This window comes from Notechis scutatus, chromosome Z (assembly GCF_049901735.1).
Source record: "Notechis scutatus isolate UNSWTSFEM ecotype Mainland chromosome Z, rNotScu1.2, whole genome shotgun sequence".
Classification (NCBI taxonomy): Eukaryota; Metazoa; Chordata; class Lepidosauria; order Squamata; family Elapidae; genus Notechis; species Notechis scutatus.
Window position 1 is genome coordinate 32,040,027 of NC_142025.1, and position 26,083 is coordinate 32,066,109.

The window sequence follows — 26,083 nt, forward strand, 5'->3', positions numbered from 1 at the left end:
ATAAATGTGTCCCAGCTAATTGCAATAACTAGTGACTTTTTTAATGATATGACAACATATTTCCACAGTGTTAGTACAAACTCTGAAGATATCTTTTTCCTTTAAAGTTTTGGGTATAATAGTGAAGTGAGAAATATTATAATCTGCAACCCTGCTTGTCATTACTGAAAAACTGCTGTGGTGTTCATTAAAAATACATCATCACTTTGTCATGTTTTCCCATGTCCCATTAGCAAGACCATAGTAAAGGAAATAGGTAGAAAGAGACTATAATCATTGATGAATCTACATTTCTTAGAAGAACTTTAGACTTAAAAATTTATCCTAGAAATGTAAAAGTCCCACTGTACCATCATCATATTTATGCCTGCAGTGCTTACTGTAGGTATGCAACATTTATTTCAGCTGCCATTAAAGGTAGCACACATTATATGTAATGTAAAAAGAATGTTTGTGCATACTACATAATACAACCAAATTAGAAATCTTGCTGAAAAGAAGTGATCTCAAATGTGTCCTAAAAAGCCAAACTTTTCTCTAAGAAATAATGATGAAAAATTATTCATTTAAGAGGCTTTCTGTTCCAGGGGAAAATTAACTTTGATTTTATTGTTGGGAGAGCCATCATTTTTGTATTTGTGTAAAAATAAATTTGCATATACCCAGATGAGAAGGAGCATAAGCTGCTGGGTTTTTTTCTGTGTGAAACCACCATATATTAACAAGAGGTTATGTTGTGCTACTTTATATTAAACCAAATCACCCCTGAAACATGTGTAGCACCATTCATCTGTGTCACCAAAACCCAAGAGAGTGGCTGATATCGACTTTGAAACCGAAACAGTGATCACTTACAAATCAAACATGGCATGCTCTAAACCAATTGTGCACGGCAATCTTTTCTGAGAAAAGACAACTAATTGAACATGATAAAGTGTAAAGTTAATTAACACTCTTAAATTTGTTGATTACTTTTCACAGGATTATATTGTTCTTTTGGGTAGCAGCTTTCTGTCCCAGCTGTCACCTTTTTAGCTGAATGTCTTCGGTGAACAATAGAGACACCATAACAAGTCGTAAATGGTCCCTGTGACAGCAGACCCTATGAGGCTGCATCTGTAGAAAATGATTAAAACAATTGCATTTTCAAGGTAGTACACCCAGCAGCCTGGTCCCCTTAGCCTCTCCTTTATCTCATTTTAGGATAGACTGTTTAAAACATTTAACCATATATTAGTACATGTTAATACATTTAATGATTTAATGGAAGAATGAAAAAAACCTTTAAATCATGTTTTGTAGCATGCTTCTTTTCAGCACAAAATGAAAGGCATCACACATTTAAATCTAAAAATACCTTATGGACATATAGTAATGTGTAATGAAGGATTAGATCTGGACCATATTACATATTAATTCCTCAAGCATAATTCTAAATACTTCATGTTTCATTGTTGATTTCCTTGTGCAAAATGTTTGGCTAAGTAATGGGATAATTGCAGTTTCACTTAGAAAGGAGTAAGTTGTTATTTATAAACAGTAATGTCATACTAATTTTAATAAACTGTTTACAAATGTGTTTTAACTATCATGTGCTTTTTTTGTTTCCACAACCATAGCAAAGAGAACTACTTTAACTTTCTTTTTTGTAACATTGGAAAGAATTAAAATTTATCTCAATTTCTTGATTTTTCCTATAACAAATGTATGGTCAAAACTAGACTAAAACATTAAGTTTGTAATCCATTTCAAAAGAGGCCTATGGATATTGCCTTCCCAAGAAAACAGTTCAGGTAGAATGTACGAAACTTATTTTTTAATATTAAAATTAATCAGATCTCAGTATGACTTAAGATTGGATCAGGAAATCATTCCAATTTATTTTTAATGTGGACTTTTATTTAAAAAATACGTAAGCAAATTGCCATGATTAAATTTGACAAGCTTACTTGTTCCTAAAACTGGCTAAAATACTTGACATGTTAATTTTAAATACAATTTGATGGTTCTTTTAAAAATTCTGCTTAATGTTCCTGAGAACATTACAAAGTCTACATACCGTTTGTTGGAGATATGTCACTCTTAAGAGATCCCCTTCTCAATGCCAGGCTGCTGCTGAGTTTGCCTGAAGAGGGAGCAAAGTTATCCATTTATTTATTTTATTTTTTTATTTATTTGATTTGCCAATTGTTTACAAGATAATAAGTATAAGTGTATACATAGTTGTGAATACATGAAATGGGTACATATAAGAAAAATAAAAAGAATAAGAGAAACAATAGGACAGAGACGGTAGGCACGTTGGTGCGCTTATGCACGCCCCTACAGACCTCTTAGGAAAGGGGTGAGGTCAATAGTAGACAGTCTAAGGTTAAAGTTTTTGGGGTTTGGGGAAGAAACTACAGAGTCGGGTAGAGTATTCCAGACATTGACCACTCTATTGCTGAAGTCGTATTTCCTGCAATCAAGTTTGGTGTGGTTAACTTTGAGTTTGTATCTATTGTGTGCTCTTGTGTTGTTATGGTTGAAGCTGAAGTATTCATTGACAGGTAGGACATTGCAATGTATGATTTTATATACCATGCTTAAATCAGACCGAAGACGGCGTAATTCAAGGTTTTCTAGTTCTAGAATTTCAAGTCTGGTGGCATAAGGTATTCTACAACTAGTAGAGGAGTGGAGAACTCTTCTTGTGAAATATTTCTGGACTTTCTCAATTGTGCTAATATCAGATACGTAATGTGGGTTCCAGACTGATGAACTGTATTCGAGTATTGGTCTAGCAAATGTTTTGTATGCTCTGGTTAGTAGTGTGATATTACCAGAGAAAAAGCTACGTAGGATTAGGTTAACAACTCTTAATGCCTTTTTGGCTATGTAGTTGCAGTGGGCTCTAGCACTTAGATCATTAGAGGTGAGTATTCCAAGGTCCTTTACAGAGCTTGGGTCATCAACAAGATCCATGGGAAAGTGTTTTCCATAGGAAAAAATGTAATACTTCCCATGTGGACATCCTATATTGTATGCAGGAATCATCTTTGAGAGGTCAACAACCTACTAGGTTCTAATTAACCTGTTGTAAGGCCATCCCTTTCCATTCAGTTTCTGTGATTCTTGTACCTTTTCCCCACTCTGACTGGTAAAATAGACAGTCTTTTTTTTGGGGGGGAGGGATGAAATTGGGGGAGAGAGTTACCAACCTAACGAAAGACCACTATATTAGTATTTTTATAGTTAAATAGACACTTAGACACCCAGTTTGATCAATTATTCTATAAATGCTATCATTATTTCTCTATTCCTGTCTGTGTCACATATATTAAAAAGTGTTTCCCATTAACTTTAAAATGAATTAAAAAATGTTATTAGGGTATTATCTTCATAAAGTAAACATCATTACCAGATAATATGAAAGAGGACATCTGGACTGATTTTGCCCAAGGACTAGGCAAAAGGAGCTTAGATATGGAAAGTCACCAATGCTATTTGATGTCTCCATGTCTTATGATCAGAAAAGGACCAGTGGCTACAGGGAAATTGTACTGTATGGAGAATTAGAAAAGGCTGAATTCTGGTGAGCAGAGCTGGATGGTGTTTTTTTATGTTTGATTACTTAGAAAGAGATAAGATTAAGCTTTCCTCCTTGCAGATGTCATTTCTTCCATTTCCAGTCCTGCTCAGTATATTCATTTCCCTCTTGATGATAGCATGCCACAACTAAAAATACTTCAGCCACTGAACTTGAGATAGGAAGAGGGTTTATAGCAAGATCTATAATAAAGAAACAGTACACAGGCTTGTAGTATAAAGATAAATTCAAAGCTGAAATGCTGCATTTTCATCAAATAGCATGCCTTGTGTTGGGCTTCCTTTAAAATTCTGGAAATTGCATACTATCTATCAGGCTTCATTCACCCAGACCATTACTTGAATGTGAAGACAAACAAGAGGAGATTCAGGTACACAGTTCTTTGATAAACTAGTTTTATTACTGATACTATGAAAGCCTAATTAGAGCCGGAAATTGCCAACTATAAGACTCAAGCCATATCTGCTTGTCTATCTCCAGGTTCATATCTTAGATCGACTCTTATGTGCTTCAGCAGACTGAGAGCTGTTCATTTCTCTGTAGGAGGGCCAGTTGACAACTGTGCACTGTTATTGCAGCAGGCCTATCTCATCTCAGGCTCTTTTCATCTGACCTTATTCCTTCTCACACTCCATTGTCAGGTTAAGAAGGATTGCTTGAAAGAGGTTGGCAGCACTTTGAAGTAGAACGATGCCTTTGACAGTAGATAATTGAATGACATCTAGATTCAGAATGATTGGAGAAGTTCCATGCAGGTTTGTGAATGTTGGTGATTTAACACTACATGGATACATCAGAAAGCCCTATTTTCTATCCTTATTTAAGTTGCTAGAATCCAGAAACTTTGTGGGAAAGCAATGGTTCGATAGGTACAAAGACATTAATTTCAATTCTGAGACTAAAAAACTAATTCCTAATCTATAGATATCCTGACACTTTTTTGTGGTGGCTATAGAATATGTATTCTCTATCTTGGATCACTATTTTGTACTGAACTCCAGTTTATATACATTATGATATTTTATCTAATTAGTATTTTCCCTCTCCTCTAAAAACTCAACAAATAATGCACAACTTTGCTCTATTTCCCAATAACTTTTCAGATAGGTAGAATGAATATCAGATTAACCAATGAATCATATTCTTAGTGGAGTTTGAAGTTCGATTTTCTCACTTCATCTAGTATTTCTGTTACTATGCAGCTTGGCAATTGGGAAACATTGCTTGTAAAAAACAATAGGACAGACCTGCATCTCTGCCCTAAACTGGATTGAATGGCTTTTTCCTGGCTTGGTAGCAAAGAAGATGAACTGAGCTGAGAAAAATAAATCCGCCACATACCAGCAGCAGCAGCATCTTTCCACTTGGCATAGAAATGCAGTAGTCAAGAAACTTGACAAGGTTTTTTCATCAATTCTGAACTGAGAGGACAAAATCTTCCTAATCCTGAGCAGTTACACACCCTAGTTATTATTCTTTTGCAGCATAACATGCAATCAAGCACTAATTGTAATTTGAATGCATTCTTCTTCATTGTGAGAGTTTGCCTTAAATTTATCCTGATGTCTCTAATTTGATAAGGAAAACAGACAAAACTTGGAAATTCCTCTAAACAAAATACTTTAATTTTTTTAAATGCTGTATTTGTGCCAACTTGAAATACAAAATATGCTAGCCAGAATGGAAAGTAACTTTACAATATTTTATATTCCTCCATTCAGTCATGTCCGAATCTCAGAGACTGCTTGGACAAATCCTTGAGTTTTCCAGCAAGATTTTTCAGAAATGATTTATCTTCCCTTCTTCCTAGATCTGAGAGTCTGAGAGAAAGTGACTGGCCCAAGGTCATCAAGCTGGCTTTGTACCTAGGTCAGGGGTCTGTAACTTTAAACACTCAAAGAACCATTTGGACCTGTTTCCCACAGAAAAAAAAAACGACAGGGAGGCACAAAACCTGGGTGGGCGTAGCCAACTCAACATCACTCATTTCCACCCAGTCACATGAGTCCTGAGCCATGCCTACCCAATCGGTCATTAGGGCAGAGAACTGGGAACCACAAAACCCTTCTCTATCGTGCACGCGCGCTCCCTCGCTCCCTCCATCTCCCTCTCTATCTTCTCCCTTTCCCCCCTCTCTATCTATCTCTCCCCTCTTTTTCTGTCTCTCTCCCTCTCCCCCTCTGTGTCTCTCTCCCTCTCACTGTATTTCCTTCTCCTCTTTCTGGGTGTGTTTCTCTAGGTCTCTCTTTCCCCCCCTCTGTGTGTGTGTGTGTGTGTTGTGTCTCGCTCTGTATTTGTATCCCCCTCCCCCTCTCTCAAGCTCTCCTCAGGGCTCTTGGCTACTCCTTTTCTTCTTTTTGGAAATCCGGACTGGCTGAGGAAGGAGCACAAGCCACAGGGGAGGCTTCCCTCCTCCTTCCTCCTCTTCTTGTGACCTTCTGGCCAGCTGTGGCGAGGCCGAGAGAGTGTGCACAAACTGGGAGACCTTCCAGACAGTCATAGACACACATACACACACACACACACACACAGAGATACAGAGAGGGGGAACTGGCTAATGGCAAGCATCTTTGGTGAGGGCACTCTGGCTTTCTCCAACCCTGACCCCCAGGGTGGGTGTGCGAGGTTCGGCAGGGCCAGCCCCTTTTTCCTGCTGCCCTAAGCTTCTTAAAGCCATGGCTGGGTGCTGCGGGCCTGCTGTGGGCCCATTCCCCTTTCCGTCATCCCTTCCTGGATCCCATTCCCACCCTGCCAGCCCTCATGTTAGCGAGGCCACCGTCGGTCATGACCAGGTTGGGCCAATGTCTCGGTTGGGAGAGCAGGTTCCCAAGCGACCAAGGCACGCCCATCACCAACAAGGGTTGGAAGAAACTGCAGCAAGTGTGAGGTGCTAGAGAATCAGCATTGGCTGCTTCTCCATCCCCCGCCATTGCCCTTATCTTCTCAGGCCAGGCCAGGCGTGGGAAGGGAGGGCGAGGGGTGGGGCCAGCCAGTGATAGGATGGAGCCACAGCAGAGTGCCCAAAGAGCTGCATGCAGCTCTGGAGCTGCGAGTTGCCAACACCCGACCTAGGTAGTATTTGAACTCACAAATACAAAACTGGGTTTTGTCAAAATATTAACCAGCTGAAAACTATTGTCACTCCTGTTTTGTTCTTATAGATGTATAATGACTTTCTGGGGTGGGAATTAAAATCATAATTGGAAACTATAATATTTAATGTTGGAGAGCATTCGTTAACTTTTAACTCATTGCTACGAGGCCAGGATTCAGCATTAATAGCAAATGCCATTTAATAATGCCTTATAAAAAGGAGAAAGTATGAATATACTCTTTCATTAAAAAGTGACATTATTACTTGCTGTTAAATGACTGTCATAGTGGATTATTATTACTTGCTGTTAGATGACAGTCTACTGTGACAATTTTAATTTTAAGTTAATATTCAATTCACAAATAAACTCACTAGTGCATTATTTTTCATCTGAAATGGATATTCTGACATCTTTGACTATTTTCCAAAATACCTACAGTAATGTGTTTGTGTGTGTATGGGTAAATGTGTATGCATGTATGCATACATATACATGTATTTGTGTGTGTTCGAATAGAGAGAAAGAGACCATTATACTAACAGAAGAGATGTATATCATTGTAAGCCTCAGAGAACTCAAAGATCAACATATAAATACATACAGGACAGGACTGGAAAAGGAAGTAGTGAGAGCTGTTTAATTTCATTCCTATACAGATGATAAGCACAAAGGAAGTTTCAAATGTTTAATTTCATTCCTATACAGATGATAAGCACAAAGGAAGTGTCACATTCAAGTGATATGAAAAGAAGCTTAAAAATCATTAATGATTATGTTATTCTTAATGGTAGGTGTTGGAGCTGCTCGTGCAGGAAATCTTACCTTCATGGTCGGGGGAGTAGAGCAGGAATTTGATGCTGCAAAAGAGCTGCTCACATGTATGGGTTCCAATGTGGTCTATTGTGGAGAAGTTGGAACTGGACAGGTAAATGCAGATCATTCCTAGGCATGTTATAAGCTTTAGTGTACTCCCCATTCACATTGAATTAATGTGCTTCATAAGCCAGATACCTTCCAAACTTATTGAAATTTATTTTCATAGTGAAATTCTTCATTAAACTGGTAATTAATTGACATTTGTTCTATCCTCTCTCCACTTCCAGTAAGATATACTACTGTAGCCCTGTTTAAAATGCCACCCTATCTGAAGCATAGGTAAGAAAACTGAAACTTTTCTTGTGAGTTTGTAGGACTCACGTGCAAATTTCATATGCAAAATGCAGTTTTGCATTTTCTTGCAGACATTTTTGTCTTTTTCAGTGTGCTGCGGGCAAGTATCACATTGTTTTTCTTTCAGTTGTATTTGTGATTTAGTTATTTAGAAGGTAGGTATGTAGATGTGGTATTCTAGAAGTTTGATTGCAACTACTTAAATTAACCACTCAAACCCATCAAATTGTTTGTGTTAAAATTAGAGTGCAGCAACCTCTGGAGGGCTACGTGTCACTCATCTGTATTCTGAATGTTAACTTATCTTAAAAATTATTTTGCTTAGATTTACTGAAAAGCACACTATTTCTAAATGAATAAAAAACAGGAAAATCCTAAAGTACTTCGTAAATCAAGTGTATGCAAAGTGATTTGTCATAAGAAAAAGGCTCCATCTTCTTCAGCAACCTGAAATAATGTAAAATGAAAAATAAACCAAGTTACCAGAACAAAAATGTGGAACATTACATCTAAAATGCACACTTTCTGCCTTTCTTAGTCCCTTTTATTATATACAACTGAACTCATTTCATCAAATTTCATAATATTTTCAACTCCTTGGGTTTTCAATAGGTAGGAAATTTGTACCCCAAGGCCATATGCAGCACCAAATTTTGTGTGTGTGTGTGTGTGTATTTCCCCCTAGAATATTATCCAACTACATTGTCTAAAACCTGGTAGAAAATAAGTTCTTGTGTATGTATCTGCTTTGTGTTATCATACTGCTGCTCTGATAGCTTTGTCCCCAAAAACATTTAAAACATAGTTGTAATAACCAAAGGGTATCCACCCCAACTTAGTTTATGAATACTATTTTGTTATGACTTGCTAACTACTTTTTTTAGGCTGGTTTATAAATGGTGGCATCATTGAGATGGGGACGATTACAATGTTTTTGTATTCTTTGTTTAAAATTGCACCAATTGCAAATCATTTTGAATGCAGAACAGCTGTTTTTACTAGAAACTGGTACAACTGAATATTTAATTATTTGTATACTTCTGTTTGATTATGAAACTAAACTCTAAAAACAAATGCAAGAATTAAGGATTCCAGCACTGCAGATTAGAAGAAAAATTGATTGCTTAATAGAACAGGATGAGACACGACACGACACAAATGCCTCACCTGCCCAAATAATACAAGTATGTATTCTACATATGTAGAAGGTTCTAAATTAAGATGTTTAGTAGTGATAACCCATGGAAATCTCTTGCACTGGGCAGCCCTTACAAAAAGATAATAGTTGTGGTTTCAAGAGCTTTCAATATTATTGGTTAATTTAAGTGACATAGAATTTTTAAAAACTACTTTGTTTTGAAAACGAGACCACATAACTTCCCCAAATCCATGAAAAGTGGCAATTGAGTGCAGGTGAGCATTTATGTGACCCCAAAAAGATTGTCAATCTGTGCTCTATAAGAGTGGTTATGGAACAAAAACTTCTATGTATTATTAAAAATCTTGCTGTTATTAGCATTAACTGGGAAAAATAGTCCTTCATATAGAAATAATTAGTGTACCGAAGTGCCTCAGATGGGATGACATAGATAGTTCATCCAAAATCTGTGATCCATGAGTCCTGAACAAATGAAATTTGGAAAAGTTGTGGCTGCTTCAGGCTGTTGCTACACTTGTGGGCTGGTGGTAAAATTACCTTACTAAAATAATCTTCAGTTTGGTAAAATTATCTTCATTCTGAATGTGATGGTTTCCTAGCCACTCTTGCTATCCCTTATTTCCTCCCCCATCCAACAGCAACAAATTGATGCATCATGTGTCTTGTAAAAGAAGCAACAACCTTAAGGTGCCTATAGAATATCTTGTATATTTTTATTGTCCCCTTCACAGGCACACAAACATGTACATGTATTTATATCATATCTTTGTTCAGGAATTCAAGGCACAAATACAATGCTCCAACCTCTTACATTTCTTCATAACCCTGGGAGTAGGTTGGGCAGAAAGTCACTAAGTGAGGTGCTGTGATATAGTAGAAACCGAATCTTTCTCTCATATCAGACAAATATAGTAGTCACTATAATCTTTGCTCATTCTGTTTCATTTTCCAACCATTTCCTACTCTGAAATTAAATCTAAACCGACCTTTCTTTCAGGTGCTAGAGATCAGTTAGACTGGTCCTATCCCGGCCCTCAGGAGGTCATGTGATCCTATTTTTAACAGCTTCTTATAACTCAGTAGAAAATCTGGCAGGGAGTCTAAACTGTTCTGGTGAGAACAACAACATACAACATTGTGGCAGAAATATTAAATTAAAATGAAATATCAGCATAATTATGTCATGGGGAAAAAAAGGGGGACGTCATGGTCAAAAGATGACATCAAAGTTATCTTCAAGGATGTGGCAAGGAAAACGAGAAATGAAGTATGAGCATGCTGTACATCTCTAAAATCACAAGGAAGAATGAAGACACAAGAAAAGTTGGAGGATGAACGGAAAGTTCAGCTCAAGAATATGTGGCGAACACTAATTTGCAAAAATTCTTCAATGCTACAATATCCACAATGAGCACAGCAAAATACATGACATGCATTATGTAATATTTCTGCTGATGTTGGTGCCATGGCCAAAATCTTTCCTCACTTTCATGCTTTCCTGGTCCCTGGACAAAAATGCCAATTTTTGTGTATTAAGGGAAAGGACAGACAATTTGTAACTTACCTAATGAACTCCTCAAATTACCTGTTGCAAACTAGTTCAAGAAAAATATCAGACAATACAAATACAACTATATCTTCCAAGTGACATCCTTTGGTGCCAAGAACCCTTCTAGCAAGGAATTAATAGAATCCTTCTGTGACTATGCAATGGGAAATCCTTCTTTATATTGAACATTTAATGCCAGACCTCAATCAACAACCCAAATTTATTCAAATTACTTCATGGATTCTTAAGACAGTGTAGAATTGAGAATGAGTATAGTCTATAATGATGGAATTCAACATGAAAATTTTAAATTATAGGAAGAGGAGGGCAGGTGAAGAGAAGGGGAGGGAATGGGAAGGAAGGTAGCATTCCAATGGTCCCTGGCAGCTTCCCAGTGGAGATGTCAGTAGGATATTGGAAGTCTTCTTCCATAATTTTTTTCCCACCCTTGGAGCTTCTGTTTCTCTGTCTGGGTAAGAAAATATTCCTAAAATGATGATGCATCAGAGCATAGGTTAACTAGTTTCTAATAAAATTAGGTTCCTGATGGATCATTTTTGTAAAGTAGAGAAATTTATGAGTTATTGCATTTATTTTCAGGCTGCAAAAATCTGCAATAATATGCTGTTAGCCATCAGCATGATTGGAACTGCTGAGACCATGAATCTTGGAATCAGGTGTGTTGAATTTTACATTTGCTTTATTTTGATTACATTTAAGTGACTGGCCCTTTTATAATGGTACAATAATGTTTCAAAAATTTAGAGTAGCAAACATAGCACAAGTTCAGTATTTAATGTTTTTTAAAACCATTGTTAACTTAGAAATTTTAATGAACAGGGACATTCTTTGCAGGGCTACAAAATAGAAGTGTATTTTGATAGAATATCGTACTTTTTTGAATATGCTCCGAAGTATAAGACGCACCTAGCTTTTGGGGAGGAAAACAAGGAAAAAAAAAACTGCCTCTGCCTCCCAGCAATTTGCCTCCTTTAGCAAACAGCCTGGTCAGCTTCAGCACAGCCTGATTTAGCACAAGCAACTGATTGTCGATTGGATCGGCCTCCCGACGATCAGCTGTTTCAGGCTGCAGGGATTGCCATTGCCTATTGCCCCCTCTGTGTGCCCCTTTTCAGCCTTCGCATGCCCCGTTTTCAGCCCATTCCAGATGGTGGGGATCGGAACGGGCCGAAAATGGGGCACATGAAAGCCAAAAATGGGATTTGGAAACAAAAAATGGGGTATGCGGAGGCGGCAGTAGGTGATGGCAATCCTTGCAGCCTGAAACAGCTGATTGTTGGGAGGCAGATCCAACAATCAGCTGCTTGTACCAAATCGGGCTGTGCTGAAGCTGACCAAGCTATTTGCTGCAAGAAGGCAAATTGCTGGGAGGCAGAGGCTGAAGGGTGGGGACTGAAGGGTGGGCTGGGCTTCAAGAGCATTCGCTGTATAAGATGCAGAGACATTTCCACCCACTTTTTTTTGGGGGGGGGGGTGTCTTATACACCAAAAAATATGGTTATGTGTAGTAACTCCTTTTTCTTATTATCAAATGAAACATGTAGCTCTGTATAGGTCCCATACTGTTTATTCATGTATTATAATCCATCAGGAACCAATCTTTTGAATGCAAGATCAGGGTTTAGCAGGTACCCAGTTGAGCCAAAAAACATAGCTCACAGGCCATATAGAGTCTGAACCATAGACTTAACAGACTGTACCAAAAGAAACGTGCTATAATAAGTTCTTACTCTTAAAAGCAACTTTTGGGTGTTTAATTGAAAAGTTATATTGTTGTTAAAAGGCTGGTTATATTTGAAAAAATAATTAATTTTTCTTCATATAAATTTGTATATAGACACATAATATACATTTCAGTTTGAAATTTGTTGTTGGACATTTTGGCCCTAGTTTTTGTGTCTCTGGATTTTCACAGCATGATTTTAGTACACTTAAGTGCATCCTTTCAGCCACTTGCTAGAGACTAACACATTACCACCACTGTGAAGTCTGATACTAAAGAATAAATATCTGGTTTGGCTTTATTTGTTTGTTTGTTTATTTATTTAAAAAGATACATGAATGTGATAAACACATGGAAACAGACATGCACCCAAAAGACAGGATAATGGATTCACATTTCTTTTTAATTACCATATCAAGATGCAGTTGTTTTATTGAATTGCCCTTGTCTCAGATGTTAGACTATCTTGACCTATTAAGTTGTCATGTTGTAATTGAGATAAAAGAGGAATTTGCTTTGCATCAGTGCTAATTGGTTTATCAATATCCTGTACCATTTACATTTTAAAATTGAGCATCTGTAAGATAGGAAAACGTATCTTTAACAAGCCATAACAAAACCCATAGATGGTTTACTGCTGCTGTAATTGAGAATTGCAAAGCTGTATCATAGTTTTAAGTCATAGTTTGCTTAATAAAAAAAATCAATCACCTATGACTTCAATGTATTTAACTGAAGTAGAAACTCATATTGTCAGCTATAAAAGAAAATGTTCAGCTAGCACAGAATACTAAAAGATCTGACAGCCTCATATGCAATCTTAATTGATGTTTGCAGCTACTGCAACATGCAGGATCTTTCTTGCTTTTAATTTTCTAACGAGGTGTATTTTCCCTCTCCATTATCTAAATTAATGCTTTGAATTCAACAGTCTATTAAAATTCTGAATGAATTAAATGATTAATTATTCATCCCAGTGTTAGGTGACACACATGCTATAGAACCTATCTATATCACTAGGAATCTTTTCTGAAATCTAAATTCTGCTTTCCTCAGTTATTTTCACATTGGAATTCACTTGTGTTGAAATTGTTGCAATGCCAGTGATTGTAATTTTTCTAATGTATTTCTTTTTATTACATAAAAACTTAACATCTCTAATCTATATTTTCCAGTCTACAAAACTAATCTATGTTTTCCAGTCTGCAAAACTGAGTAATAGTTCTTCCCATTTATGTGCATTTTCCATGCAGTCATTGTTTTTCATTGTAAAATGCCAAATACCTCTTTGATGGTAGTGTCAGCTGAGGAGAAGCATGGATGAATTAAAGTGCAGAATTCAATAGTAGGCCTTAATGAGGAGAAAGAATGCTGTTATACAAATGATCCATGTTAGAAAAACTACTTTGATTCTGCACTTTACTCTAATTCTAAGAAAGCACTCTATGTGATAATGTTCTTTGCTAGAAAAATAAGTGAAAAATAGTTTAATGTGCATTTATGCCCATGAATACCAGTAAGTTGAGCACTCACCTACTTTCTTCAAGTAGTTCAAAGCCCACTGAGAAATGAAGCCTTCTGCTATCAATTTATTTTCAGTCTGACAACTATGTTTCTGAAGTGACAGAATTCTCCTCTAATAAAATTCATGTAGCAGTTACAATTTATAGAGCTTTCACAAGATTGAAAAAAGAAAATTGTATTTGCAAGTATGAATTTCTCTGTAGTAAATTCTTTCTGGAATGAATAAATTATCATGATATGACTATATTCATGTTCAGTCCTGTTTATGTCAGTAGACTGTTTAATTAAATTAGACTTTTTTAGAATCATTTTTGTTTCTTCATCTTTAATGTGTGCTTTTTTAATTTTAATATTTGAAGAGTGTAATGTATTATTTTTGTCACTTACAAGCATAACATAGCATATATACCTTTTGTGGATATTTAGGCTCATATTTAAAACACAGTTTTAATGCATTGTGTTTTTAAAAGAAGGGAGTGATATAGTTGTCAGCATAAGATTTGCTGATGTATATAATAAATTATGGCAGCTAGTACATACTTTTAGCCTGTGAAAGTTGAAAGTTGTTGCATGAACCCATGACATGGTGAAATTTCTGTCCAATGGCAGATCCTTACAGGTCTTATATGGGAATAAGAATAGGAAGTGCTGGAAATGGAGCTAGGAGAGTATTCCTTTGAAAACTGAAGGTTATATCCTGCAACGCTTGTTCACTACAGAACAACGTCTATTAAAAGAACAGGAGTCTTATGAATATGTCCATCATGCAACTTACAGCTTGGGACATCTCTCAGCGCAGTTTTAGGATGCTCTGATAGACAGAATGAAGGAAAGCAGAAGTTTGTTTATGGAGAATTTGATGTATCTCCATAGAACTCTTATGTATTTATTTTTAAATTGTTTTTTAATTTTAAAAATTAAGTTGTAAATATACACATCTTAAGATTTAATTATGTAAATACATAATTTTGCTCATCTTTATTATCCAAATAATACAATTTGAAGAAAAACTATCAGTGAAATAAAATCATTATCATCTGATGCGCAGTCTTCATTTCACTGTTCATTTTGTTACTACAAAAAGATTGGGAAATGATTATGAATTTGAAACTGGGCACTAAAATTGAAATTGCTTAAAAATGGAGGGAATGACTGCCATCAACAAGAAAATCATTGATGTGGTTATAGAGCCAGTAATTATGGTGAATTTGACATAATAAAACAATTTAAGAAAGGTTTGCTCAAAATAATTTTTCCTGCCTTCCTTTGGTGTAATAAAACACTTCATTGAGACAAAATTATGGTCAATGGAAAACATGGTCAATGAAGTTACCAAGATCTTAAAGTTATTAAGATTATAACAAAACAGATGAATGGGTAGATATATTTATAATTTAATAATACTATTCTCTTCAATTATAGTGGAATGGTCTTTGAATTCTAGTAGTTCCATTTCTTTAGTTGCATTGTATACATTTCTTTAGTTGCATTGTATCCATAATTATTAGCAACCTGTAAAGTTAAAAGAACAGTTTGATTTGCATCTGCAATGTATTCCAAGAGCACTTTGTAATTCAGGAAGTTAACAACATATTAGTAAAATCCTTATGCCTTTCAGGTTAAACAGCAAGTAATTTCTGTACTGGCAGTCTTCAACTTATGACTACAATTGAGACAAAATTTTAATCACTACATAATGCAATCATAACACATGATATCATATGACCACATTGCATAACAATGGCAATCCCAGCACTCTGGATTGGTCTATTAACTCTAGACATGCAGGTTGTTAACTAGAAAGTGGAAGATATCCCAGGTAAGGAGCATAGGTGAACCAAGATGAGTGCTGGAGGTCCTAGGACATGCAGTGCAACCTGGGTGCAAGTTGCGGGTGTGTGGCATAAGCACATGGAGGTCAGGGAAAGAATACACAGCAGCTCGGGATCTTTTTGGTGTGCCATGCAAGGAGCCCAGGAGTTGCAGTGCCTGTGACCCTATAGGCCTCAATGCTGACAGCTGGCTTGCCAGCCTGGCTGAGGTGCAAAGCTCCTTCACGCTGGGAAGCATCAAAGGCTTGGAAAGCCCCAACACTTTTTCCAAATAATGTGCAGCCTTTTTGTAATTGCATGTGACTGTCTCATGAGGCTTTGTATGTTGCATCCAATTCAAGCACGTGGCCTCTGAAAGACCCAGTGTGATCAATAACTGCATCAACAAACTGCCAGACCAGGTATGCTTGGTCACCAGTTAGAGCAAAAAGGCAGTAAAGATCAGCTAAGACAGAAAGGGCCACAGAGTGCAGAAAGCTAAAAGGGTATTGATGGGGATGGAGGGAATTGAAGTGCCTTTGTGTTCATTAAGTGTGGATAGCTACCAAACAGCCAGACTTTTATCCCATGACCATGAAGCCACTGCAACGATTGTAAATTTCAGGACTTCTTGTAGGTGTATTTTTTCAGCACTTTGAACAGTCACTGAACAAATAATTGTAAAGAGAATATCTGTATCTGAGTTATGGCAACTTATAGTAAAGTAGCAAATAGTCCCCTCTGGCTCCATTAATCCAGAGTAAGAAGTTACTTCAGGTAGTTCTCGACTAGCAACCATTCGTTTAGTGACCATTCAAAGTTACAACAATCCTGAAAAAAAGTGACTCATGACCATTTTTCCTACTTACAACTGTTGCAGCATTTCCATGTCCACATGATCAACTGGCATGTATTCATGACAAGTGCACTGTCCTGGGGCCATGTGATCATCTTTTATAACCTTCCCAGCCAGCTTCTGATAAGCCAAGTCAGTGGGGAAAGCCAGATGTGTATGATCCACTTAACAACTACAGTAATTGACAACTGTGGGAAAAGGTCAGGAAATGAGGCACAATTCATTTAACAACTGCCTTGCTTAGTAACAAAAATTATAGTCATAAATTGAAGATTACCTGTATATAGGGCTCAAATTGCCTCTTTGTTCCCATATTTTTCCTAGTTCCCCTTTAGAGTATTTTCTGGTGCTTTTAAAATCTCAGCTGTTGCAAAGTAGGTTCAGCCAATATCCCAACTTTGGCAAATGACAAACTGGTGAAACTGGTGTGGCTGTCCCATTCATCATTTCCTAATTTCCTGGTTCAGAAGCTGCTTTAAACGAAAGAACTTCCAAAATCATATTTGCATTGCTGCATTCTTCTAGTGAGATAAATTTTAGATTAAAAAAATAAAAATAATCATAATTACACGCCACAACATAACACATACATTTAGAATTTTGAGAATATGCTGGAGATGTGTCCAGAAAAAAAAGCCATTTGGAGGGGGGAAATCCACCAAGTACTAATATAATATTTTATCAGAATACTACTAGTTATATTCTTTTCCCTAATCAACAGCAATATTCATGCTGCCATTTTTCTGGGCAAGTGGATATACTTCTAAATAATGCATTAAGCTGTAACCACCCTCCATGTTTATTTTCTAAGGATGATGCTGTGGCCCATTTGGGTCTCAGAAGCATTCTTTCAAATAAAAATTATTCTAGGAATTGTCATTTCACTATGCAATATAGCAACTTTCCTTTTGTATTTTTTTCAATATAACAGAATAGTGGAAAGTAATTAGGGAAAGGGTTTAGAACTGTCTTGTCAGCAGAGTAACTTTAAAAATAAAACAACAAAACCAAATTTGGCATGGTGGGAGAACCTGACAAAATAAATATCAAGTTAAAAAATGGCTTGGGGCTGAAGAGGAAAATATTCCAGAAAATTATCTCCTAATTTATCTTTTTTTCTGGTAGTTTGACTCAGCCACATGCAACTCACCTTGTGCTTTCCAGTTGCACATATACACAAGACATGGAATATAAGGGGAAAAAGCAGTAACACATTCATACAGATACAGCACATTGCTATGTCTGGTAATGTCCTCCTGCTATAGGAAAAGTTGTAACTAGTGAACCAGGCAGAATAGAGCCAAGGCCTCTATCTGCCCATCCAACAACATAGTTTTGTGCAGCTTCACCTCATTTTTCCGAAGCCAGTCCCAAACTGTTGATAGGAAGAAGTCCAGTCTGTGGCCCTCTTTTGAGGGGTGCCACAGACCTCCATGCTCTTCCCACTCCTTTTTAACATATACATGAGGCTGCTGGTGTTGGGCCCAAAAACCAAGAATGATACATTATAATTTTTCCAACTGAGTTCTTTGTTTTCACACCTATAGACCAAAACTTTCCAGACTTAGGACTGTATGGTCTTCATCTACAATCTAAAGTAGGGAGGGGCTGTCTTAACCCTCTTTCTCTCACATGTAACATCCAGACATAGTTACCTGTCACTCCTCTGGAATGTATCTCTGCCTCCTGGGAATCTACTTCCTTACTACATACCATTACATTGACTGAGATCATCCATTACGACAGTTTGAGGTATCAGTGTGTTGACAATACCCAATTGTATATCTCCAATTTGGATGAACTAAGTGATGCTGTGGATATTCTTTTATAGTGCTTGGAGACAGTATTGCTCTAGATGGGGAACAGGCTCCAACTGAACCCAGGTTGAGATAGAAAGGCTGTGGGTAGCGGACTTTTGTCATTTGGGGTTCTTCTCTTTGGTCTTGGATGCCCCAGATACATACAGTGTATAATCTGGAAATCCTCCTCAAGCAATCATGGCTAGGAGGGCCTTTGCTCTACTTTGTGTGTGTGCAAGCTGCAAACTTTCCTGGGTCAGGAAGCTCTTCAATCATTCATCCTCTGATCCTCCTCAATTTGAACTACTGTAGTACACCCTATATAGGGCTACACTTGCAGAAGTGGACCCCAGTGGCCATTTTATTTTCCAACAAACAGAAAGAGATTCTCAGATATACAGTATACAGATATACTGTTTAAGCAGTCCAACTTCCTGTTTATAGTTAACCATGAATCTTTATTTAGCATGGTTTCTTTTATAATTCTGTGAACCTTCTACGATACTCCAACGTATTTTCTGCTGCTCATGTCTGGCAGAAATTAAGGTGTATAAGTATATATAAATAGTTTGAATTATGATCTGTCTTATTGTACTAAAAATTTGTGTAAAATAAGAAAATACCTTTACCATTGCCTATGATAATTTTTTTAGTATTTTCACTGATATTATAAATATATTAGTATATATTAATCTTATTCTTTTTAATGTGATTTTTACTACTGTTTAGTTCTTTACTGTGGCTGGCCTGCACTTCAGGTGGATGGCATTGTAAATAATATATGTTTAATCTATCTATTATCTCTGTTTGTCTATCCATCCATCTATCCATCCATCCATCCACCACATTTCTATACTGCCTGTCTTATCTAAATTTTGGGCAGTTTACAATAAAATTTTTAATTCATTGTTTTGATATTGCTTCCATCATTTTGAGATAGGACATGTCTAAAGTAGAAAATTTGAACAAACACAGAAAATAGAATTTCCTATCTCCTTCAAAAATATATAAAAAAAGAAAATTGTAGACCTGCCCATTTATATGTGATATATTCAATTTTCACTATGGTTACCTTCATTGTTTCTCCTCCCTCCTGCCCCCAATGTATGAATTTGTCTCTTAATCATCAAAAGTTTGCTATGAAGTAACTAGCATAAAGACATAAACACAGTAAAATTAAATTCTGTTGAATAATCTATTGAATAATCCATATAGTACTTTAAATCATAATATTTAAATTCCTACATTATGCTAACAACCTATTAAAAGATTGTTTAATTTGGGCTAAGGTATTGCATGAGTCCATGTAACTCTTTTCAAAATAATCCAGTTGTTGCTTATTAAACCACCCATGATTAAAACAAGCCTTATCCTAACACAAATGTCTGAACCTGGTCACTTCTGCATTTATCTGGTGTTTCATGCTTTTTGACGTTTTACAACTAAAACATGAAGCTTAAAGGAGGGGGGAAATTGTCCTGTGAAGCATTTAAAAGGTGAGTGTTGATTTTGTGTCCCAATTCCTACTTTCTCTCCAGACTCTCTCTCCTCACGCCAAAACGTGGAATACCTTGGCAGTTGCAAAATGTATGTGTGCATGCTCATGCTGTTGCCATGTCCAATGGCAAGTTATTATGTAGATTGACAGACTGTCATTGTTTTGATAGTTTGAGCAGTATATCTCTTGAACAGGAATAGAGCTCTTATGCAGAAAGTATTCTATGTTCTGAACCAATTTACAGGGAAACAGCAATAACATTTTATCATGGTTGAGAGCCCCGTAGCTGCTTCCTATTAAGCTTGCCCTTTCAGATACCTGTCTTGGATTAATTTGTTGATTTCAAATGGAAACTCAGTCTTCTCCACTGAAGCATGACTTTTGAGGATAGACTTACTGAATGGCAATTACGGTATATTCTATCTGCTTTCAAACCATTACCAGCTATGGGCACAGTGGAAGACAGAGGACTTCTGCAATAACAGATTTATATGTGTCTAATTTTAGCTGTCAGTTATCTACGCACCAGTAGATGAATCCTCAGAAAGATAAAATGCAAAACATCTCCAACTTGCTCCTTTTAATGATATACTTGCTACAAGAGATAAAAGGGAGGGGGACGGAAAAGAAGAAGGGTCTTGAATATCTTGAAGGAAACTGCATTGGGTGATTTTATTTTTGACCTTTTCTTCTAGAAACAGATATTGGAAATATATTGACTATATCTAGATCATCTTGTTATTTTCAAGTGTAAATTAACCTCACTTATAAAAGTGTACCTGGGATATTGTTTGGCTGAGGGCTACATATTTCTAGTGAGGGCTTCACTGTACTCTGAACTTTAGACCATGCACAGAATGTATTGGTATATTGCATGATTTCACATATGGTTTAGGTATGTTTTGTTCCTCCCCCTCCAATTAACAAAATCTCATGAGATTCCTATCCTGTGAAATCTCATAAGATTTCAATCTTATACAAAATCTCAGAAAAATAAATCCAAATTTAACATGAGATCTGGTCATGTCATGGAACTACATCCTTCTTTAAAAATCAGTAAAAATATGGAGTTTACAAGCATTATTGACAGACTATTATATATTTTTTTTGTTGATCTTGGAAATAATGTTGCTAAGTCCTGAAATTCAGTAAAGGGTCTTTGGTGTCTTAAATCCTTTTACAATAGATTTTTTTTCTGGGGAAAAATATAATGCCCAAACAGTTAAATTCTGAACTTGCAAACTTGAGTAAAAGCATCCTGATACCTCCAAGTGTTGTTGTTAGCATTCAAGTCATGCTAAACTATATTCCATTAATCTAACTATGGGTATCTAGATATTTCTAATTTTGTGAGATCCTTGAACTGTGTTGATATGGAGTCATTAGAAGTTTGACGCCATACAAGTTTAATAAATTATTAAGTGCAGAGCATTTTGGAACCAGGCAGTCAATACATTAAAGAAATAAATAAAATGTAAACAGGAAGCCATTTACAGGCATTGTGTTATGTACATTTAAGATAAGACTCCTTTTGTGGGATCCATCCTTAACTTGGCATCTGTTTTGTGTTACTGGAACTGAACATTTAAGACTGCATTTCACATGCACTAGTCCATTTCAATGTGTTCTTGAAAGGTATATCCATCAAGACTAGCATATGCTTCCTATTCATTTAGATAATCAAGGATTACTTTCAGAATTCTATTTATCAGAATGAAGAAGTGGAAGAAACTTTGCCAAATCTAGTGCTTCATTCATCGAATTTTCTTACACAAGGAAGGATTTCCTGGAACACTTCTGACATTTGATAAAGAGCTTTTATATCTGTCTTGCAATTTCTGAAAAGTTTTCTGCAAAAAAGACTTCTATTTTATTCTCTGATTTTTTTTAATGAAGTATTTAATCGTGATGACTTTTATTTAGTAAATATATAGCAGTAGTGAAGAACACTACTACTGTTGATATTATCTGTTATAGATCTTTCTGTCATACTGCATCTCTATGGCTTTCCAATATGAAAAGGGCCAATGGAAGAAATGTTTTCTTTGGGGAATTAATTGAAGAATGACCTGCAAGGGAAGCTTCAGACTGTTTAGATTATAATGAACAGTAATATACAAGCATACTCTTTGACTACATTAAAAAACATGAGAATACCATGTTCCACTCAATTCACTGAAATTCTCTCTTTTGAAAGAAATTCCAGAAGTGATTTCTTTTCAGAATGTTTTTCAGAACAGATAGGGACAACGACCGAAATTTTCTGCATAGTGTTTATTTTTGCTTATAGATCATGACTTTCTTTATATTTTATATTGATAATTGTTGTAAATGAACAATTCAATGAACAATATCATTCATTATGAACAATAGCAACAAGGTATAATTAATATTCTTTCTGTTGGAAAGAATAATTGGAAATCAAGCAATAAGTACATTTAAGGTAGAAAAATAAATTGTTAGAATAAGAGGTAATATAATTTATTGTTCTAGTGTTTCAGCTTTGCTGCTTCTTATATGGCATCCTATAAACATAGTCACTGAAAAATCCATCTTTTAAAATGAAAAAGGCATTATTTTGTTGCAAGCAGTATAATAGTGAAAGAAGTTTTCATTGTAACTTCCATTCGTTACTATATCGCATTAATGATATGAATGCATTGCTTTTTTGTGAAGTAAATTATAAATGTGTACATTTAGAAATAAGCTCCTAATTAATTTACTTTCCTCCAAGTTTATATATTCAATTGCATCCTATACCATTTCCTTTCTATAATTATTTTTATATCCATCTTTAAAAATGTTTACATTTGTATAGTTGGTTATATTTCAATTTCAAAATGTTCTTGCTTTTCATTATAGGGAGTATAATTCTTATGAAACTGCACACAGTTAAGCTGATAGCCACCGTCATGCCTGATTGTTTAAAAAAAGACTAGCCTAATCTGCTGAAATATTTTTCACTATATTTTCAGTCTGTTTCAACTGCTCTGGGGTTTGTGCCATCAGTTGGTGAGAGCAATAGAACAAATGATGTTTCTGCTTGGACAAGTTTTGTTTTATTAGGATCTGTAACCTCAGCAGTTGACCCAGAACTGTAATGCATGTCTCTGAATAGATAGGGAACATATGTAACAGAGACTTATTTCTTGAACATCTGAATATAATAACTGTTTGATAAAAGGAAGCTTACTGTGGGAGAATTTCCCTTTGTCTTAATATGGTAGCTTATGCTTCTGACAATATCTTTTGAATCATATTTTCTTATATAGAATGACCAAAGGGAGCTATTAATTCTGAAGAATCTTTATTTTGTGTCTGGCAATTCATCTAATAACATGCATGACCAGTATGAAGGATTGATGACCTTTAATTTAAAGAAGATTCTTCCTCTCAATATCATCCCTCTAGATCATTTTTCAAGTCTCCCAATGAATGTAGAGAAATGACAACATAGTGTCAACATATAAAAAGAAGTCATTCATGACATGTGAATTTTGACATGAACACTTCTCTTCTTTTGACCTTTGACAGGTTAGGGCTTGACCCAAAGCTTCTGGCCAAAATCTTAAATATGAGTTCAGGCCGTTGTTGGTCAAGTGATACATACAACCCTGTGCCAGGAGTAATGGATGGGGTACCTTCTGCTAATAATTATCAAGGTGGCTTTGGAACAACCCTTATGGCTAAGGTATGTATCTATATCTATACAAAAATAATATATATTGGTGTAATAAACAGAGTTGCTTTTTTCAAACAAATGTTTCCTCTGAGTATTTCCTTCTGAACTTCAAGTTAATATGTAGAATTTTCTCCACTATGCTGACATACTTAAGATGAATTAATATCTATTTCTTTATATTTTGTGGCCCGTCATTATTCTGCTTAGTATATCTCATATACACGAAAACATCCAGTCTTAGTGCAATTCATTCTCATTAGAGAGTGTTGAAAAATTACCATTTTTAAAAAAAGAAAATGATCATGGTAATGGATCTTCATGTGTATGTATTATGTACGTATATCTCTGTGTGGATAGGTAGGTAGGTAGGTAGGTAGGTAGGTAGATATACACACACATACATACAGATATATTGATGATACATAGCAATTATTACACCAACCCAATTTCTGAACACATTCAACATGAGAAAATTTACTCCATTTTGATATTACAAGTCTTAACTTAAATTCCATGGGATCTAACTGAGTAAAGTTTGTCATGCTAGTCTTCTGTAGATTTTCTGCTGGTTTTCCGAAGAGCTTCTATCAAAACAATAGTTAAGTAAAAGAGGATTGGATTAAGGGTAAGAATGCAACCCGAATAAACATCTCAGACAAGCCTCTCCCTGGTTCTCACAAAGATAAAGACAGGCAGGGAAACTTGCAAGATTCTGTTACTGTAGTTTTACAATAAAAGTAGTATCAGCTTACATGACATTAGATTCCTAGTCTGATTTACCTTGAAGCTGACAATCACATTGCTTTCCTTCAGAGATATGTTCATTATTCCAGCTTTTTCTAGAAATGATAAAATGGCATAGTTAGAACTAGCGAATTCAAGTTTCCATTGCCTTCTGGAAAGCTAGACATATCTCTGGTTGGAAGCTATTCTAAGCTGGGCTTTCTACAAAAAAGGCACAGATCTACTAACATTAAGGGAAAGGACATGGAGTATATTCATTCTGTCTGACATAATAGGATGTGCCATTATTCTGAAGGCAAGGTAATCTGGCAAATAATGCCATATACAGTTTAAAAGATGATAAGCAGCATGTTGAATTCAATGCAGAAAGCACCCGGGGGCCAGTGCAACTCACATGAAAATAACTTGGACAAACTACAAGGTACCAAAAACTGTATGCACCACTGCATTCTGGATTAGTTGCACATCTGATTGTCTTCAGAAGTATCCCCACGTAGAATTCATTGCAGTAATCCAACTAATCTAATTTCATTTTGTCAATATATTTCATTTCATCTAATATATAAGTGGCCATGATGAGCAAGCTTTTCAATTTTTTAGTAGGAATTTTTCTAGCTACATATTGAACTTAAGTCCTTTCATGCATTTTTAAATAATTTTCTAAGGAATAGTGGACCTCAATATTACTATCATATTTAGTAATATATATTACTCTGTAATAAATATATGGTTTTTTTTTTCTTCTCTCACTCAAAATATTTTCCTTATTTTTAGGATCTTGGCTTGGCCCAGATTTCTGCCACCAACACCAAATCTCCAGTCCCACTTGGATCCCTAGCCCATCAGATTTACAGGATCATGTGTGCCAAGGGTTATGCCCAAAAAGACTTCTCATCCGTATTCCAGTTTTTACGGGAAGAAGAAAACTTGTGAAATCTCTGTTGACTTTTAACTAGAGACATTGTTTAAAAAAATATGTATTTAGAGCCTCTTTCAGATTAATCAATAAATACATGAGTTTAATCAAAGGTTAAATTTAATCATGATCTCACCCATTTTCTGTATTCTAAAGTCACAGCTAACTCCCAAGGTTTCCTATCATTTCAAATACTGTGGAATTCTTTTTAATAATTTATATATCTTGCTTTTTAAAAAGTGCAGTAGCAAGATTTAAAGAAAACTCAGTATATTTGTATTTACTTACCTACTTCCAAATAATCCTTTTCCAAGCTTGTTATGAATTTGGCATGAATTTTAAGTTGGATTGCAAAATGGACATGGCTACTAGTTTGGGAACAGTTTTTCTGAACTGAATAAGTATAACGGTTAAAGAGATCCTGAACTTCCTAAGTAATATTCCAATTTACTTTAAAACAAAAATATTATAATCAAGAATTAATGATAAAAATCTGTTGCAATTTATTTGAAATCTGGTGCTTATGGTTTTGGAAAGTCATAGTAAAAATAACATAATAAAAATAACATGTTTCACATTTTTTCCTCAATAGCCTAATTTTATATATTTTTAATTTTGTCATCTTTTCAACAGATTCATGATTAGTTCCTTTACTGACATACAGATATCTTTGTATTATTATACATCTAAATAAATAAATCCTTTGAAATCTAAGGTAATGATCACAAGAAGAAATATATGGGCTTATTGTGAGGGGGTATTCTCTTGCTTTTATTATGATCAGATTCTATTCATGGTCCTACCAATAAAAATGCATTTGAAAACTACATAAGAGAATTAAAGACCTGTCTTGCCTAAACGAGAGCACATAGTGTAAAGATCTGTTGATTGGTGTGTTATTAAATTTCAATTTTGGTTTGTTAAGAATGCAGTCAAAACTATTAAAA

The 26,083-nt window shown here is 35.6% G+C and overlaps 1 protein-coding gene across 1 annotated transcript in view; it reads left to right on the top strand.

Annotated features, from left to right (window-relative positions):
• The window catches only part of HIBADH (3-hydroxyisobutyrate dehydrogenase), a 70,395-nt gene extending 44,682 nt beyond the window's left edge, over positions 1–25,713 (top strand). The window contains exons 5-8 of the mRNA XM_026673610.2: positions 7,476–7,609; positions 11,163–11,239; positions 23,329–23,485; positions 24,995–25,713. Of these exons, the coding sequence (XP_026529395.1) occupies positions 7,476–7,609; positions 11,163–11,239; positions 23,329–23,485; positions 24,995–25,153 (527 nt within the window). The 3' untranslated portion in view covers positions 25,154–25,713. The remainder of the gene's footprint in view (positions 1–7,475; positions 7,610–11,162; positions 11,240–23,328; positions 23,486–24,994) is intronic.
• The last annotated feature ends 370 nt before the right edge of the window (positions 25,714–26,083 follow it).